The 17593-nt window shown below is 52.4% G+C and overlaps 1 protein-coding gene across 1 annotated transcript in view; it reads left to right on the top strand.

Moving 5' to 3' along the window:
* GALNT14 (polypeptide N-acetylgalactosaminyltransferase 14) overlaps nucleotides 1-17593 on the top strand; it is a 179545-nt gene that overhangs the window by 124965 nt on the left and 36987 nt on the right. The window contains exon 3 of the mRNA XM_006094343.3: nucleotides 12075-12173. Coding sequence (XP_006094405.1) covers nucleotides 12075-12173 — 99 coding nt within the window. The remainder of the gene's footprint in view (nucleotides 1-12074; nucleotides 12174-17593) is intronic.

The following is a 17593-nucleotide window of genomic DNA, read 5'->3' as shown; positions in this document are numbered from 1 at the left end:
AGTTGGGCTGCGCTCCAAGAACAAGGCCGGGCAGGGTGGAGGGAACAAGGCGGGCGCAGAGCTTCCTGCCTCAGCCTCAGCCCCCTGCACCAACGCTTAACTTGTGCCTGAATGTCACACTTACTTTGAAAACTGGAAGGCAAAGTAAGCGATGAGGCAACTGCGATGCAGGCCTGGTGCAGTTCGTACTTTTAAGATGCTGGGGAAAGAAGCCAAGGCCAGCAGAGGGAGTGACGGAAGGGCGGGGGCCAGGAAGCGCAGAACGTGTTTGATGGGAGATGAAAAGAGCAGAGAGGAGATGACAGCTGTGGGTGGGAGAAGCTGTGGCAGGGAGGCTGGCTGCCGTGAGACAGTGGGATGGAGCCATGCGATCAGCGGGGGCCTGAGGGCGGCTGCCAAGCGAACTGAAGGCTGTGTGATGTGGGGGAGAAGGGCTCTGCGGAGGGACCCGAGGAGCCGCGGGTTCCAGCTGGGCCAGCAAACGCCCCTGGTGGTTATCCTTGGTGTTTCTGACGTAACAAGAGGAAACTCGTATATTTGATTGGAGGTTATTGTATCCAGACAGCTCTCACCCTCTGCCCTCACCTGACCCTCACAATGACCTTGAAGCTAGCCAGAGCAGGCATTGCTCCATCCTCCTGCCTCCCCACTCCTCCCTGTCTCTCCTTGATTCATCAGACAGATACGTGACTTATTCCTTCCTGGAGCCTCTCTGAGCCTGCCTGGACTGCCTCTCGAGACACCAAGCACCCACGTTGCTCTCCCCTGCCTCATCTCAGAGCAAGCCCCGCCATTCACCCTTTGACCCCAGCCCAAATCCTTGGAGTCCTATTCGTCTCTTACCTCATTTTGTTGAGTCTACCTCCTAGATAGCTCTTGACCCCTGACCTTGCCGCCATGCTCATTTGCTGTCCCCTCTCACCTGGGTGACTGCAGAAGCCCCCAGCTTCCCTCCTACTTGGCTCTGGCCCCTCACCAGTCCATTCTCCACACCTCCTCCTCCAGAGCTTTCCAAGGGCACACACACCACTCCTCATCCAAAACCTTCAATGCCATCAGCTCACCCCTCCTCTGAAGGCATGTCCACCCCAGCCAGGCCCGGGGTTTGCAGCTGCCTGCCTGTTCCCGAGGGTTCACACCTCCAGATATTTGCTCCTCTCTCAGGGCAGGCCTTTGCGCCTTTTAGGAATCCAGCTGGCGGGGCCCCCTCTCCAGAAAGCCCCTTGTCTGCTCGGGCTAAGTACTGTACCTACTCGTCACTCCCATGCTCCCCTCTCAACAGCTCCTATAGCCCAAGTTGCAAGCATCCTTTTGCTTTCCCCTCCCCTTGGAGACCTTGAGCGACTTGGGGCAGGGATGCTGACCTATCTTTGTGTCTCCCTCCAGAGCCTCACACAGTGGCTGCACCCCGCCTCCTCCCCAGTATCTGCTGAGTAATAACTACCTTCTGAAACATCAGGGTTTGGGAGGGCAGGCATGGAAATGAATTCTCAGAACAGAGGGGGAAATCTAATCACGGGAAATTTAAAAACCGCATTCACTCAACTAAGAATTCTCTGTTAGCACATAAATCCAAGGCCATAATCAGCCAACTTTATTGAGCAAACTATCCCCCTGACGTGTGTTAGGCACCTTATATATGTTCTCTCAGTTAAGCCCCCCAATAACTTTGCTGTGATCCTGGTTTTAGAGATGAGGAAATTGACTCCAGTCAGCTGAGCAACTTGCCCAGAGGAACTTAAAGTTGAAAAGGGGCTCCTGCCCACCGGGAAGACAGCACAGCAATGCGGACAGGGGTGCGGCCCCAGGCAGCCCATGAGAAGTGCAGTGGGAGTAGCCGAACCTGGGTCAGACAATGCACAACAGTTAGAATGAGGCAGCCTTAGGAAGGAAGCTGGCAGGCCGGGAGGTAGGCGTGTGGAGGTTGTGGCCTGGGTTTGCGGGCGGAGGGAACTGTGGGGCAGGGCTGGGGGTTAACCTGATGGTGGAGGCCTTGAGATGTGGGCACGGCTTAGCTTCAGGTAACTACTGAAGACAGTGTGTGAAGAAGTGCAGTATGAAGCTTAATGTGGAAAATGGGGAGGAATGGGATGAAGGGCAGAGCCTGCAAGTGGAAGAACAGGCAGGAGGCTGTTACTGTCCGGCAGGCCGAGGAAGAGAGACTACAAGGAAGTGATGGTGGCCGAATTTGGAGTAAATCTGGCTCAGGGATGGGTTGACTGACCAGAGGCGCAGGAAGGTGTGGGAAGCCTTTGCCCTTTACCTTCCCACCCCAGACCTCCCAGAGGGGTGCACCGTTGTGATGTCCTGGAGAAGGAGACGTGGACACTTGCCCCAACCAGGCCATTCCTGAGCTAGTGTGCTCAGTTGGTGACATCCCCGGAGTCACTAGGCTGCAGGGCTTATCTCAGCTGCTTCATCTTGAGGACCTTTTCACCCATTAGGCAAAAGGAGGGAGACTCTTCTCTAATTCTTCAGCGGGAAGGTCTGGAAAATATCAGGAACCAGCTCCGAGACTGTCAAGGGGAGCCATCATTCTTTAGCAGGTGACAGATAGCCCAGATTCGGGATTTCCATCTTTCCGGAACCTCCTCGCATGAGGCCTTCAAGACCAAAGACAGAGGGAAAGGTCAGTATGAAATAAGGGTTTGCGAGCTGGTGAGTCGGATGACCGCCGGGGTCCTTCTAGTGGAACGTGTGAGAGCACAGGGCTGGGTGCCAGGCTCTGGCTTTACACCGAGGCTCTGCTGCCCACTGACCGTGACCTCACAGTCTGCTCCAGAGAGGAGGAGTCGCAGCACCTACCGCAGAGAATGACTGTGCAGATTCACAGCCCTTGAAGAATGCCTGAGACACGGCGAGGGTTCAATAAATGTTATCTATTATTACTACTGAGGAATGTGATTCAGGCAGGGCTAAAATAAGACTGGAAGGAGCCCTAGTCTCAGACACTGAGAAATCTTTTTTAGGAAACATCTCACAAATAAGTGAAATTGGCCCTCCTCCACGCTTGGGGCCCAGCTAGACTCAGCATTTGCCTTTTGAGCACACTCTGCCCTGCATGTGCCCACACATATGCACATGCGTGCACGCAGCTGCCTTCTGGGTGGTGCTTGGTCGCACCTAACACAGGTCCTGGTGGCGTCCCCAGAGAAGCCTCTTTGCAGCCCCCAGAGGGCAGCTCATCTTCCTAGAGAGAAGGCACTGCCGCCTCCACCCTTTTCACCAAATGTCTGTGTCCCGCTCACCTCGAAGGGGCTGGTCAGCATAAGAGGCCAAAGTTAGTTGTCTGGAAAAACAAAGGGGCCCTGGTGCAGACTGGAGCAATGGTCATTTCTAGGAGGTCTCAGCTCAGCCACAGGTGTCTGCGTTCTGCAAGTCAGGAGAGAGCCCAGATGGCACATGACAACATGGGCAGCAGGGGAGCCTGAAAAGATATCGGACCAGAGAGTAGAAAACCATACTGGCTCGTTAGCATCAAGGACAGAGTTGGAGCTGCCAGAGCAAAGAGTGGAGATGGCGGGTCTTCTGGGCTCAGCATCCATGCTGTCTGCAGAGGGTGGCCAGACAGGCTCATCATTAGTGGAACAAACCCTAGATGCCATTTGGTGAGTTAGTACTGATGTGACCCAGGGAGTTGGAGGTGAGGGAACGACTATGACAGACATTTTCTTAAAGTTAAATTTTATAATTTAAAGGGTTTTAAATTATTCTGAGATTGCAGCCTTTTCTGGTATTTAAATACCCTTTCTTTTATGAAATAATGATAGTAGATGATGGGGTTTTTATAATATATTAGAGGCAAGATGCACGAAATTCATGCAAGGGGCACAGCCCTCGTAGCCCTGGCTTCGTCCGTTCAGTTGAATTAGCATATTAGACTTTTATTATTATAGATTCTTTCCTGCAGAGTGAAATGTTGCAAGCAATGGTCTCTATAATTTAAAAAATATATATTTTTATTGATTTCAGAGAGGAAGGAAGAGGGAAAGAGAGAGAAACATCAATGATGAGAGAGAAACATGGATCGACTGTCTTCTGTACACCCCCACTGGGGATCGAGCCCAAAACCTGGGCATATGCTCTGACCAGAAATTGAACCATGACCTCCTGGCTCATAGGTTGATGCTCAACCACTGAGCCACCCGGCTGGGCTAATTTTTAAATTTTATTTTACTTATATGAAAGAACCCAACATCTGGGAACCAATATCTGACAACTAATGTTGAACTTTTAAATTGTATTATATACAAGCTAAGGTTCAGGAATGACCGAGGGCAACAGGGCCCGATAGAAATTGATGGGAGCCTCACATTTAATCTAAATTTTTTTCTGGTAGTCACATTGTTAAAAGAAAAAGAAATCAGTGAAATTAATTTTCATAATATATTTTATTTAACCCAATGTACCTAAATAGTATCATTTCAACATATAAGCAATGTAAAAAAAAAGTTTCTGAGATATTTCACATTCTCTTTTTGTACAAAGTCTTTGAAATCTTGTGTGCATTTGATACTTACAATGTATCTCCATTTCAACTCATCTCAAGTGCTCAGTAACCACATGTGGCTAGTGGCTCCGGATTGGACAGAGCGGGTCTGGGAGAAGAGAGTGATGAGCCTATCAGATAGGATTCAGTCTCTCTTGTCTTACTCAAGGAAGCCTCCTTTATCATCCTGAGGACTTCGTATATGACAGGAACAGCCTGGCTTTTTTTTTTTTTTTTGTATCCTGCACGCACCCCAACCAGGGCCTGGGATGGGGAAGAACCTGCAACTGAGGTATATGCCCATGACTGGAATTGAACCCGGGACCCTTCGGTCTGCAGACCAACGCTCTATCTACTGAGCCAAACCGGCTAGGGCACATCCTGGCTTTTCAAACACAGCTGAGTATTCCCAGTGCAATAGAGAATGGGTCAGAGCTCTTCAGAGGCACCGTGTGACTCCCAGATGTCTGCCCCAGCAGCCTTAGCCCAGGCTTCCTGTTCTTGCCACGGTGGCTTCATACTCTGACTTCAGTTTTCGTGACTTATTTGGTCTCTTACTCTGACCTTGGTGTCCCACTCGGCTCACAGCTCTGCAGCTCAATGGAGCTGGTGTCACCCATAACTTAGCAAGATCCATTTCCCCCTGTGGCTTTGTCCCGTGGAAGCCTCAGCTGCTTCCTCCCCCTCATTCCGTAGACATTTATTGTATGTCTGCTGTGTTTAGTCGCTCTGCTAGGTTACTAACTGAGGTTACAGCTGCAAATAAGTCCTTGCCTCCACTGCAGCTAATAGTCAGCAAAGGAGAAAGAAAAGTACATTGACAAGACTTGGCAATAACTTTCAGTGATGAGGTGGGTACAGGGTCCTGGGGGAGCCCATTGGAAAAGCCTTGGGAGGTCAAGCACTACTTCCCAGGGGAAATAACTTCCCAGCCAGGATTAGAAGAGGAGAAAATAGCCCAGCCTTGGGAGAGAGGCGAATACATTTCAGACACATGGGAGGGAGGCGGCGCCTTCCTAGGCCCAGAGGGAGAAAGCAGGTCAAGCACAACCTGGCTAGAGCTTGGAGGATGTGAAGAGAGGAGTCAGAAGTGGTGCCAGGTCCCTGGGATGGTAAGCTGTGATTAGCAGTTTCAGCTTTATTTTGTGAGAAATTTGGACAGCCCTGGCTGGGTAGCTCAGTTGGTTACAGCATCATCCCGGTGAGTCAAGGTGGCAGGTTTGATCCCTGGTCAGGGCACATGCAAGAATCAACCAATGAATGCATAAATAAGTGGAACAACAAATCGATGTTTCTCTCTCTCAAATCAATAAAAAAAATTTTTAAAAAACCCACAGAAATTTGGACAGTGTTGAAAGGTGATAAAGATTTGCAGTTTGAAAAGATCATTCTAGTTGCAGTGTCCAAGATAGATTGGAAGGGGATAAAGCCAGCTAGAAGTTGCTGTAGTAATCCATAAAGACATGATGGGAATGTGGAGCAACATCAGGTCCGGAGATGAAGATGAATGGTCGACAGGCCCTAGCATTACCTTGGAGGCCACCAGGAATCAATGAAGGGCCCTTTGGGGACTCTGGGAGCCCATGGGGTGCAGTTGCATAGCTCTTCTACCAGGTACCCAAGAGAATTTACCTTTGGGGCGTGAGAAACCTGGTAAACTTGTTTTTTGTTTTGTTTTGTTTAGTTGCTAAGAGTGCCTGTATTCGTTGTCTACTGCTGCATAACAAATTACCCCAAAACTTAATGGCTTACACTGATGACGATGTTTACCATCTCACAGTTTCTGTGGGTCAGGAATTCGGGAATGGCTCAGGTAGGTCCTTCCTTCAGGGTCTCTCACAGGCACAGTGAAGGTGCAGGCATCACAGGGCATGGCTGACCCTCTTCCAGGCCCCTCACGGGGTTGTTGGCAGGATTCAGTTCCTCACAGGCTGTTGGCCAAAGCCCACACCCAGGCCCTTGCTATGTGGGGTTCCCCAGAATGGCAGCTTGCTTCACCAAAGCATGCACGCCAAAAAGACGGAAGTCACAGTCTTTTGTAACCTAATCGCAAAAGTGATAGCCCATTACTTTAGCTGTATCCTGTTCCTTGGAAGCAAGTGGCCAGGTTCAGCTCACACTTATTGGGAGGAGATCACACAAGGAGGTGGGGACTGGGGGCCACCAGCTGTCCATCACGGCGCCCAATCCACTTCTATGCAGCTCACTTCCCTGCCCTGCCCCACTTAAACCCTCCCAGTATCCTAGAATTTAATAACATGCTCGGCAATTCAAAACGTGGCAAGTGTCGGGGAATAGCAGATCTCACTATCATTTTAAGTGTTTTTTATGGGCTGGAGGATTTCTGAAACACGAAGGAAGGGTGGCTATTAAAGCAGGAAACCGGGGCAGTATATGTTTATGAGGACGAACAAATTAATCTGCATGTGAAATCCCAGGGAAATTGACATGAAATAAAAATTTCATGCTTTACAGTGTATCAGTGTTGCCCATGAAATGAGATTAAAGGGAATTTCTGGTGTTACAGTCGTCATACATTTTGGACGGCTTGTGTTTTACCCTTCTAAAGAGTTGAGCTGGAACCTAAAGGCCAGTCGCAGCTGCAGCGTTTTATAGCTTGAGGTCTTCTCCCTTTCCCCGCCTCCCCCCAAATAGCTAAGAGCAGGCTTCCTTACAGAATGAGCTGGGAATGCATTAGGTGTTCTCAGCTCTAAAAACTAAATCGATTCTAAACGCTGGCAGCATGTTCACTGTTCCTGTCCTCGGGGGACTGGCATTCTGGGAAGGTCCCTGGGCCAGGAGCTTTCCCTTCTCATCCTTTCTTCCTCACACACATCAGTTTTGGTGGCAGGAGAAATGAGGGGAGGAGGGAGGGAGGATGTACCCTGCTGCCTGTGTCTGGGAATCCACAGATTGCTGCTCCCTAGGGGACAGACAGTGTTCTCCCAGGAAACCACCCCACTTTGTGTCACGTGTCTGTGTTCCCCTTGGCCTTGGTGGCCGTAGAGCTCAGGAAATGGGACACACGGGAAGAGAACGCCTTAGTCTCCTCTGCCTGGGACTCAGCTCATAGTGTGCACTGAGCTCCAGGAGTCAGAGGGACCAACCACAGATTTCTGTTTAGGAGCAGCTGTTTATTAACTGCCCCTGGAAAGGGGCCTCGTGGAAATCACGTCTCCACTCACCTTTTCTGGCTCCATCTGGGCAGTAGGTAGGGGCCCCTGTTAGCATGTCCCTGTGGCCGCTCAGCCAGAGGTTTCCTGTCAGGGATGGCATTCTGTCCCTCCCTTCTGGGCAGGTCACTGCAACCGCTGGATTCCAGAGCGCAGTAGCAACTGCTCTTGGGGTGGTGATTTGAGTGTGGGCACAGGGGTGCTCGTGGTGCGCAGGGCACAGAGTGGGCCTGAGTAACAGCTGGGTGCTGGGACCCGTGCTGGCACGCGGATGTTGTGGCCTGGTGATAGGACGTCCAGCAAGTCTGGGGTCACTAGCTGCAGAGAGTGACCACTTCCCTTTGCCTCAGTGTCCCCATGAGTGACCCATTGAACAGCAGCCCCTCGTCGGGCTGTTCGGAGCCTTCAGAGGTGCTCATTACAGTGCCTGGCAGTAGGGGTCACTGGGAATAGTTTTAAAGCATTCACTGAGGTGGGTATTTTCACCCTTACGAACCAGGAAGCTAAGGCTTAGAGAAGTCAAGTCGCTGCCAGGCTCCCAGGGAGGAAGATTTGACCCCATGTGCCCCAGCACAGGCCTGCTGGGTTTCATTACCCCATGTGGCATGACCTTTCCCCTTTAGTGACTGCCCTCAGGCTCCCCTCTGGGATGCCCGAACCCCTTCCAAGAGTCTGTCTTCTCTGACTCGGGGCCGTTGTCAGATCTGGAGGAGCCAGAACGGCTTTGCTTTGTGTGCATATCTGTAATAATAAAAGCATAATATGCTAATTAGACTGGATGTCCTTCCGATGACCTTCTGGACGAAGCTGGGGTTGTGAGGATAGCCTGGATGGCAGAGGGAAGCCGGTGCCGGCAGCGGAGGGAAGGAAGGCCTACTCTTGCACGAATCTTGTGCATTGGGCCTCTAGTTTTAATAATAATAATCAAGCTCTCCCCTACTTCACAGTTACTGAGGCTGCCTCCCGCCACTCCCTCCGGATTTTGTGCTCCAGAATAAAACCCCAAATGTTTATACTTTATGACCACGTCTCCTCTTCCCTAAGGGCAGCGTGCTGTAGGAGGGAGACTTTGTCCGGGAGCCAGAGGACCCGGGTCCTTGCCCCAGCAGGCACCCTACAGGCCACCAGGGGCCCCTGCTGCCCATTGAGAAAGGGGGGGTGGTGATCCTCATAACACTGTTTACAGGCTGCTGTCAGTTTAATGAGCTTGTGCAGTAAAAGGAAAGGCATGTACATAGCATTATATTTCTGTGTAACTGACAGTGATCCTCACTAAGTGAGTTTCTGACATGCCCGAATTGGCACGTGTGCAGGGGTGGGGGGTAGGGGTGGCAGGGGAGCAGCGATTGGCTGGTGGAGAGATGGGAAGAGACAAAAGAGGGAGAAGTTCCAACCCCAGGCCAGGCGTGAGCATCTCGGAGCCCTCTCTGGGAAGCAACCTCTGCCAATAAGTGGCATTGAACACTCAAGAAGTTGGTGGTTCAGGAAGCACTTTGAGACCCAGCTGAACTTAGGAAAATGAAGAGTCTTCATAGACTCTTTCTTTAAAGAAAAAAAGAAGCCGCTGGTGGAAATCGGCTGAGAGGGGTGTGTATTATTCAGGAGCTTCTGTGGCAATCGGGACGGCAGCCCGGGGCTGGCACCTGACTCCAACACAGCGGTGGCCCCGCCCTTCCTCCTCGGTCCACCCCCACGCCTATCCTTCCTGCTCACTGACTCTCCTCTCCAGCGAAACCCCCGAGTCCTTAATAAATTATAAACATGCTTTCTGGTCCGTCTGCCAGCGCCAGAGCTCAGCGTTGGCAGCCTTTCTCATTCCCCTCGTGTCCCTAATAGATCTCGCTGTTTGATTAATCTTTTAGATTGCTCTCACAGAGAGCCGCCTCTCCTCACTGTGTCAGATTGTAAGAATTTTTCTCAGCCCTTGGCTTTGTTGCTGCCTGTGTCCTGTGCTCGTCTCTAGGCAGGGCTGTGGCCCATCTGGGCCTCGGAGGGGAGGTGGCTGGTGCACAGGGCTCAGGCAGGTGCGGCCCACCCAGCACCAGCCCCTCCAGCTCTGTGCCTTAACCAGGGTGATTTCACAGTGGGACACTAGGGACACTTACCAGGTGAGAGGTCACGGGACCTGGGTTCAGCTCATCGCAGTCACTCTGCTGATGTGTGACCTTGAGCGAGATTCTGAGCCTCAGTTGTTCTTATCTGTGGAGTAAAGGTTCTCAGAGGCTGTCATGACATCAGACGCAATAAAGGATGACTCCAGGTACCTGGAGCCGGGAGCAGGGCAGGAGGCAGATAGTGCTAAGTCCCAGGAGCAAAATGTCTGTGCCTCTGAGGTCTGGGGCCAACCGTCCCCCCCCCCCCCGCCACTGCACCCCTGCTACCTGCCCTCCCAAAGCCTGTGCATGCTCCAGGCGCTTACAGGATTCCTGATCCTCGGGCACAGGAAGCTGGAGGGCTGAGGCCCAGGAGAGAACAACCCAGGCCTGTTACATCACGAATTTCTGCCCAGTTTAGGAGGCTGGCCTGGGCTCTCTCCAAAGCCCCTTCCTCTTCTGGACTATGACTTTGTGCCTCTCATTCAGAAATACTGAACACTGCGCGGAGGCTGGTTCGGCCTCAGTGTGAGGATTCTAGCTGCCGTTTACTCAGCATCTGCGGAACACCAGGTGTTTTGCCTGCAATGCCCGCGGTCTTCAGGACAAGCCCAGGAGGGAGGTGTTTGTCCACATTGTATAGGTGACAGCATTGAGGCTCAGAAGGTAAATGACGTGCCCAAGGGCACCCAGCAGTGCCCGGCAGACCCAGGATTCAAATGGACATGACAGCACAGGTTCCCCTCTCTGACACTGATGCCACCTCCTTTGCTCGCTCTCCTCCTCTAGCCTCCCAGCACCCCTCACCCACTATTGCACTGGCCAGCCCACTCACCAAAGACGCCTCTCCAGCCCCTGCAAGATCTGACTCCACCCAATGGAGGAGGAGTCTGCGGATTTGAACTTGATGCTATAAATGAGTTGCTATTTGTCAGCCACCTATTAATAATCTGGGGCGGGAAGGAGTCTACAAGTGAAAAACTTGTCTCCACTTTCCAGATAAAGAAACTGAGGCTTAGAAAGGTAAATTCGGGTCTGCAGCCACAACTTGAGCTTCAGTTGCAACATATTTGTGACCTTCCCTTTAAATCAACCATGCTATTGAGTGTCAGCTCTAACCAAAGCTTTTGATTACTGATGCTGTGAGAACCTTTAGCAGGAGAGCCCTGTCTTACAGATGAGCGCACAGCAGCCAGGAGAGGGAAGTGGTCTGCCCAGGGTCCCACAGCTGCCATGGTGCCCGGACCCTTGTGTGGGAGGGTGGTCCTGATCCCAAAAGTTCTCTCAGTCTTCGCTCTTTAGGGAAAAGGGTTCAGAATTACGTGAGGCCAAAGGGACGTCAGGCCCACTGGCCTAGGAATGAGGCTCTTAAGTATTTTAGGCCACAGATTTCTTTGAGAATCTACATAAAACTATGCACCATCTCCCTCAAAAAGGGGGGGGGAGTGCATTTGCATATGCAGCTTTCAAACAATTTCAAAGAGTTCACAGCTCCCTTGAAGTCCATCCTTGGGCTTCTGGACCCCAAATTAAAAACCTAGGGAGAAATTGGAATACAAAGAAAGGAAATGTTTAACTCACCAAACCTGTTATTTACTTCCTGTTTAATATCCCTCCGTGTGATTGGACAGCCCCCGAAAGAGCAAGAAGCAGGGACAGCCCCTGGTGGGACCAGCCTCTCTCGGCAGGTTTATTTTCGTTATTATAGTAATTTCCGGGCTGTGGGCTACAGTTTTCACTTGCAGAAAGGTACTAAATTGAAGGTACCCCAGATGTAATTGTCATATGAAATGATCCTGGACACGTGGAAATGAATGCTTTTTCGAGACGGGGTTCTATTATTTATGCTGGAGGTTGAGGGCTCAGCTTCTGTATACTTGCCAGATGTTGGTGTGTGGGGCGGGAGGTCAGGGTTAGCATGGTGGGGTGGGCTGCAGCTGCTGGCCCAGAGCATGTACAGCCTCTGCCAGCTGGATGGACCCGGACTGGGGAGCAGAGCCCAAGATTTGGGGGCAGGTTTGTGCGGCTCTAGGAACCACTGGGTACTAACTGGGGTGTGGGACAAATCCCACATTTATGTTCTGAATCTCAGCTTAATTTGGCTCCAAGCCCAGGTTCCCCAAGGTGGTAGGAAATTGAGCTTCAGTCATTTTCGGAGCTTCCCTGCTCCTGATCGGGCTGGGTGAGGCCCTGGGGTCTTGCCCCATTCGACGCCAGGCATCTGTCCATGCTGGTGACCAACACGATGCCCTTGGTTCCAGCCCCTGCCATCTGCTTTACCCCCAAAGGTCATAGCTGTCTCCTGTCTTTCTTCCCCAGATGCACGCTGCTGATGTACTGCAGGGACCTGCCTCCCACCAGCATCATCATCACCTTCCACAACGAGGCCCGCTCCACCCTGCTCAGGACCATCCGCAGGTAGGACAGTCTTCTGGGTCGCTCAGCCCGCCTGAGCCAGCACTTGGTGAGGGCTCGTTTGCTTGCTGGGGTGGGGGTGGGGGGTGGGGGGACTGGCCTTGTGATAAGAATATCAAGTGTTTCTAACCACCCGCCAGGCACTGTTCAACACACTCCAGGTGCATCTACTCAGTCACTCCTCACAGCTCCCAATCCACAGGGGAAAGATGGAGGCCTGAGGTGTTGAGTAACTTGCAGAAGGTCACTGAGAGTCATGGAGGGCCTGGTAGAGCCCTGCCCTTGGCTACTGTGTTGACCGCCTCTAGAATATGAGTTCTAAGTTCATGGCGGCCGAAGGAGCTGAAGCCTGAGAGGCTGAGTATGTACCCGCCCCCAGCATCAGGCCGGGATTGGAACTGGGGTCTGCCAAGTGCTGCCTATCCCAGCACCTGCCTCTCCACAGCCTCCCGCTCCTGTCAGGGCCGATGGTGCAAACCAGAGCAGCCCGACGGTAATGGCTAAGATTTGCTTTCTCAGCCACCACTGTTTCAGCGTTGTTCCCTCTTGGGCCTCTCCATCCACCCTCTGGGCCTAGTCTGGGCCCTGCCATTGCTCTAATAGGTAGGGCCTTGCTTGTGTGGCCTGTGACCTGCATGCATGTTTGATATGCAGAAGTTCCAGCATCTGCCCCCTGCCGAACACTCCTTAAAACACAGACAGGCCCCAGAGACCTGGCCGGGAATTTTTTGCCAGGTTCTTAGGAGGTCCTGGTTGTTTTGACTCCCCTTCTCTGTGCCTAAGAAGGAGACAGCCAAGCAGAGCAAAGTCTCTTGTCATTTCATTCAACAAGCCACACCTTCTCTCTCTCCTTGCCCCACCTGCATGGCTATTGGCAGGTGGGGAAGCACCCAATGGCAGGAGGGAGTCAGCAATAGGGTCGCCCTGATGGCGGGCACCAAGTCTTCTGTGACACCTGTCACTCATGATGAGTGTCCACTGTGCAGGGTCAGTGTATCCCTTAGAAGGGTAGGGAGGGACCTGCCCAAACACACAGGCTTCAGTCCTGCGTTCCCCTCTGTCCACGGGAGCAGCTCTGTCTGCTGCCCAGATGTCCTGGTGACTGGCTGGCTGGGTCCTTCCACCAGCTGCTTGCCCTGTCTGCCCTGGCTTCTGCGTCCATCCCACAAGCCGCCTGATTTGAATTATATTTCCAACAAGACTTCAGCTTTTGACAAGAAAATGCGCCGGTCACTGCCACGTGTCACTGCGAGTCTCACAGTCGACTAATAACTTACCTTTCAGACTTGCAAGCAGTGTGGGGTGGGCATGTAGGGGGTCGGGGGCGAGGGGTGGTCCCATTTACCCGGGTCTGTTCTGGTGAAGGGAGAACAGAGGTTTGGGGCCTTGCAGGCAGAGCAGCACACGGCAGCAGAGGTACTGGTTCCCAAGTGCCAGCCACAGCCCCCCACACACGGCTGTGTCTGGGCACATCCACTAGATACTTCCATGAAGACACTGTAGCATCTGAGCGAAGCGCCTTCCCAGGATGGCTCCTCCTCCTTCAAGGAGTCTTCTGATTGTCTCACCTCTGTCCTCCTCAACACACATGCTTGTGCGCACACACTCACACACATACACTCACACACATTCACTCACGCACTCTCTCACTCACACACGCACGCTCTCACCATTAGGGGACTGCGATCTGGGCCAGCCCTTGATCAATGTTAGCCATCCCTCTATCTGCACACCTAGTGAGCACTCAAAAGACAAGAGGCGGAGGGGTTCTTAAAGGACAGCACACTTAGAGTCTGAGGACCTGGGGTCAAGTTTCTACCCTGCCACTTCCTAGCCTTGTGACCGTGAGCCGGTCAGGAACCAGATCGGTAAAGTGTATCCGATGTCTCAAGTTCTGTCACATTCCCCACAATAAACCTTCCTCTTGGGGTTGTCTCGGGAACATTTTGGGGGTGTTATAACATGGAGGCCGCAGGCCCCCCAAGCTTCCCTGTTTATGTTCTTGGGAGCACTTCAGCTGCTGCCCTCAGACTCAGCCCTTTTAGTTCTAAGACATATTTCTCCTCTTCCAGCTGCTCCTCCACCTCTTCATTATAGTAATAACGATACTTTATAATAACATTAACATGTTAAATGTACACTGAGCTTTAAGTCTACAGAGCGCCTCACTTCAGTTGGGGCCCCAATTGGAGTCTGTGAAGTCCGGGTGTGTGTGGTGAATGGAGGACAGGGGCCAGGACTCTCCTTTCAACCTCCTGTGGTCCTGTGTGGAAGTGGGAGGCAGCCAGGGCTGTGGTCCCAGTGCTCGGTCCCCCGGCCTGGAGGTCTGTCTCCGACGTCCTGGTGCCCTGTGCTCTGGGAGGGGGCTTGGGGCCATCAACAGAGTTTTCAGAGGGTAGCCATGAAGTGCCAGACCACACCCGATGCTGGGCGTTCTGTGGAGAGCTGTGGACGTGTGTGCTGCCTCTCAGACTTCCGATGTAAGCCGGGCCCCTGGCTCAGGCACACAAACAGCAGATTGGGGGCCTGAAAGCCACGTGTGAACAGACGTGTGTTTACATCAGCAGCAGGCTGGATGGAAGTGAGTTTTAGGGAGGGAGGCAAGGAAGATTATTTCTAAATGTTTTTGTTTTTTTAAGATATATTTTATTAATTTTTTACAGAGAGGATGGGAGAGGGATAGAGAGTTAGAAATATCGATGAGAGAGAAACATCGATCAAGCTGCCTCCTGCACACCCTCTACTGGGGATGTGCCCGCAACCAAGGTACATGCCCTTGACTGGAATCGAACCTGGGACCTTTCAGTCCGCAGGTCAATGCTCTATCCACTGAACCAAACCGGTCAGGGCGAAGATTATTTCTAGAAGCTTCCATGGCCAGGTATCACTCACTGCCTTGGGATTCTGAACCTCCTTCCACTACTGAGAAGAGACTGACTGAGAAGCATTTCCCATCACTTCACCAGAGATGAAAGGGTCTTCTCTAAGGCACCTTTCATCTTTAATGTTCTAGAATTCTGATGGCTTTGCTGCCAGGCCCTCAGAAAGGAAAAGAGGCTCGAGGAACTGGGCGGGGGGGGGGGGGGACACTATTCCTCTCCTTCTCCTCCCAGCACTGGGCCAGGTCTTTGCCTCTCTGCTCACGCCTGCCCAAGCTCTCTGGCCTGAGCTCCTGAGTTAGCTGGAGGGCGAGGGGCTAGAAAGACCCATATGGGACCCTCAGAGCCAAGTAGAAGCGTGATGAGGTGGGCAGTGGGGGGAAGGAGAGAATCACAGCCTAGGTGAGTGAGGGCACTTTTCTCGCTTAAGGAGAGAGAAAAGCCTGGCAAAATGGTTTATCTTTGGTGTTGCAACAGGTCCCTGTGTATATGTGAAACCCAGGGTTGTCCCCTTCCTTGGGGGGCCTCCTTTGGCTCTACACACACATGGGGCTCTGGAGCCCACACGATTGATACTTCATATCCCGAGTCTCTCACTGTAGCGTCTTTGTAAAGTCCTAGATTTAGAGGAGCAATTTCTCAGGTTAAGGTGGTTAAGAAATCGGACTCTGGGGCCAGATTTGGCTGCTCTGCCCTTGCCAGCTACGTGACCCTGGGCCAGCTCCTTCACCTCTCTGCCTCAGTTTCCTTTTCTGCAAAACAAGGGCTCCTGGTAATAACTACTTTGCATGATTGTGGAGAAGAGTAAATGAGCTCAGGCAGGTCAAGGCCTTGAAACAACACCTGGTTCCAGTTGAGCCTGTACAGGTGACAACAGGTGATGCACCCCCCAGTGGGTAGGCAGCAGTGCGGAGGGCTTGTTAAAACATGGTTTCTTGGGCCCCATCCCCCGATATTCTAGCTCATGAGTCTGGAGTGGGGCCCCCAGGTGATGCTGATGCTACTGGCTCTGGGATCACACTTTGAGACCAATGTCATGACTATGAACACTCAGATTCCAAGAGCAGCAGCTGTGCACCAGGCACAGTGCGAAGCGCCTTTCATGCAGCTGAGGGAGTGGTGGTGCTGCGGGCTCAGTACTAACTGGAGCTCCCCAGCTGGTGAATGGAGGCTGGACAGGTTCAGGGCCTCAACCCACGCCAGTCTGCTCCAGAACAAGTCAACTTCTCAGCCAGCCTTAGGTCTTCATTCAGCTGGTATTTATGGAGCGTTTGATAAACCCTGCCTGCATCGAGACCGTGGAGTTCACAAAGCAATTTCAAATACATTTCCTCATTTCATACGCACAAAAGCCTGTGAAGTAGGTCAAGTATTAATATCGCCTGCCCTTACAAGGAAAATGTAATTACAGATGGAAAGGAAGGCGGCCTGGCGTCTTGTTCAGGATTGCACAGCTAGTCGGCGGTGGGGGCCTCCTGGCCCCCCACGCTGCCCACACCGCCATGCCTACCTCCTCTCGGGGTGCCCACGTGGGCTCCACGGTTAGGGCAGCAGGCAGAAAGCAGAAAGTGTAGACGCTGCCTGCACAGCGTCCTGGGCGGGGATGTGAGCTGTGTACAGGAGACTCAGGTGTAGCAGAATTCCCAGGCACACCGTGACCTGGATGTGCCAGGGAGGTAAGCCCTCACTGCCGTGCTGAGGCTGCGGAAGGAGAGGGCCTGGAACAGCCCCGGGGCGCAGAAGCAGGGGCAAACATGGCTTTGTCATGGAGGGTGCTGGTGAGGCGTGCTGGCCAGAGAAGTGATGAGAGCAAAGGGGTCGGGGTGGGCATGGGGATGGACTGTGCAGAAGGGAGGGCCCCCTGGGCTGCCCTGGACCTTTCTCCTCCACCGGCCACCCTGGAGCCGAGAGCACCCGCCCAGCCCAGCCCAGTGCCACTTTCAGGAAGCCCCCCACCATCACTCCAATTGCTGTGATCAGAAGAGCAAAAACAAGCCAGGTGTTACCAGGAAATGGTCTAATTAGCACTTACTGCTGATGATTTCTTTCTTTCTTTTTTTTTCTTGTTTAAACCCTGGGCATTTTTTATTCGCTAATCATCTCTCAGTTCAACCAGCACAGAGCCACACGCGATTTACCTTTTGATGTTCGCAGAAGAGAACTCTTGAATTTCAAAGAGCCGGCAGGGATTTGGGGAATCGCATGCAGAAGCTGCTGCCATAATCAAACCTCATTAGAGGGTATTCTTCAGGCAGGTTTTCCCTTTCTCTCTGCCTCCCTCCCCCCCTCACTCCCTGATTAGCCACTGTTTGTTGAGTTTGCCTGTGTTTTCTCTCCAAAGATCATGGCGAGGTGGTGAGGGTCTCCTCCCGCCACCTGCTGACCCTCCTGGTCCCCACCTCCCACCTGAGGGCTCAAGGCTTGGTGTTGGGGCTCCTCTGTCTGCCTGACACCGGTTGCCATGGTGAGATTTAAGGCTTCATGAATAAAGGTAGCTCGAGGCAAGGATCTGCCCCGAGCCTTCTTAGAAAGGTGGCTCACCAG

This window comes from Myotis lucifugus, unplaced genomic scaffold, assembly GCF_000147115.1.
Source record: "Myotis lucifugus unplaced genomic scaffold, Myoluc2.0 scaffold_134, whole genome shotgun sequence".
Classification (NCBI taxonomy): domain Eukaryota; kingdom Metazoa; phylum Chordata; class Mammalia; order Chiroptera; family Vespertilionidae; genus Myotis; species Myotis lucifugus.
This window is presented reverse-complemented; position numbering and strand designations above follow the sequence as displayed.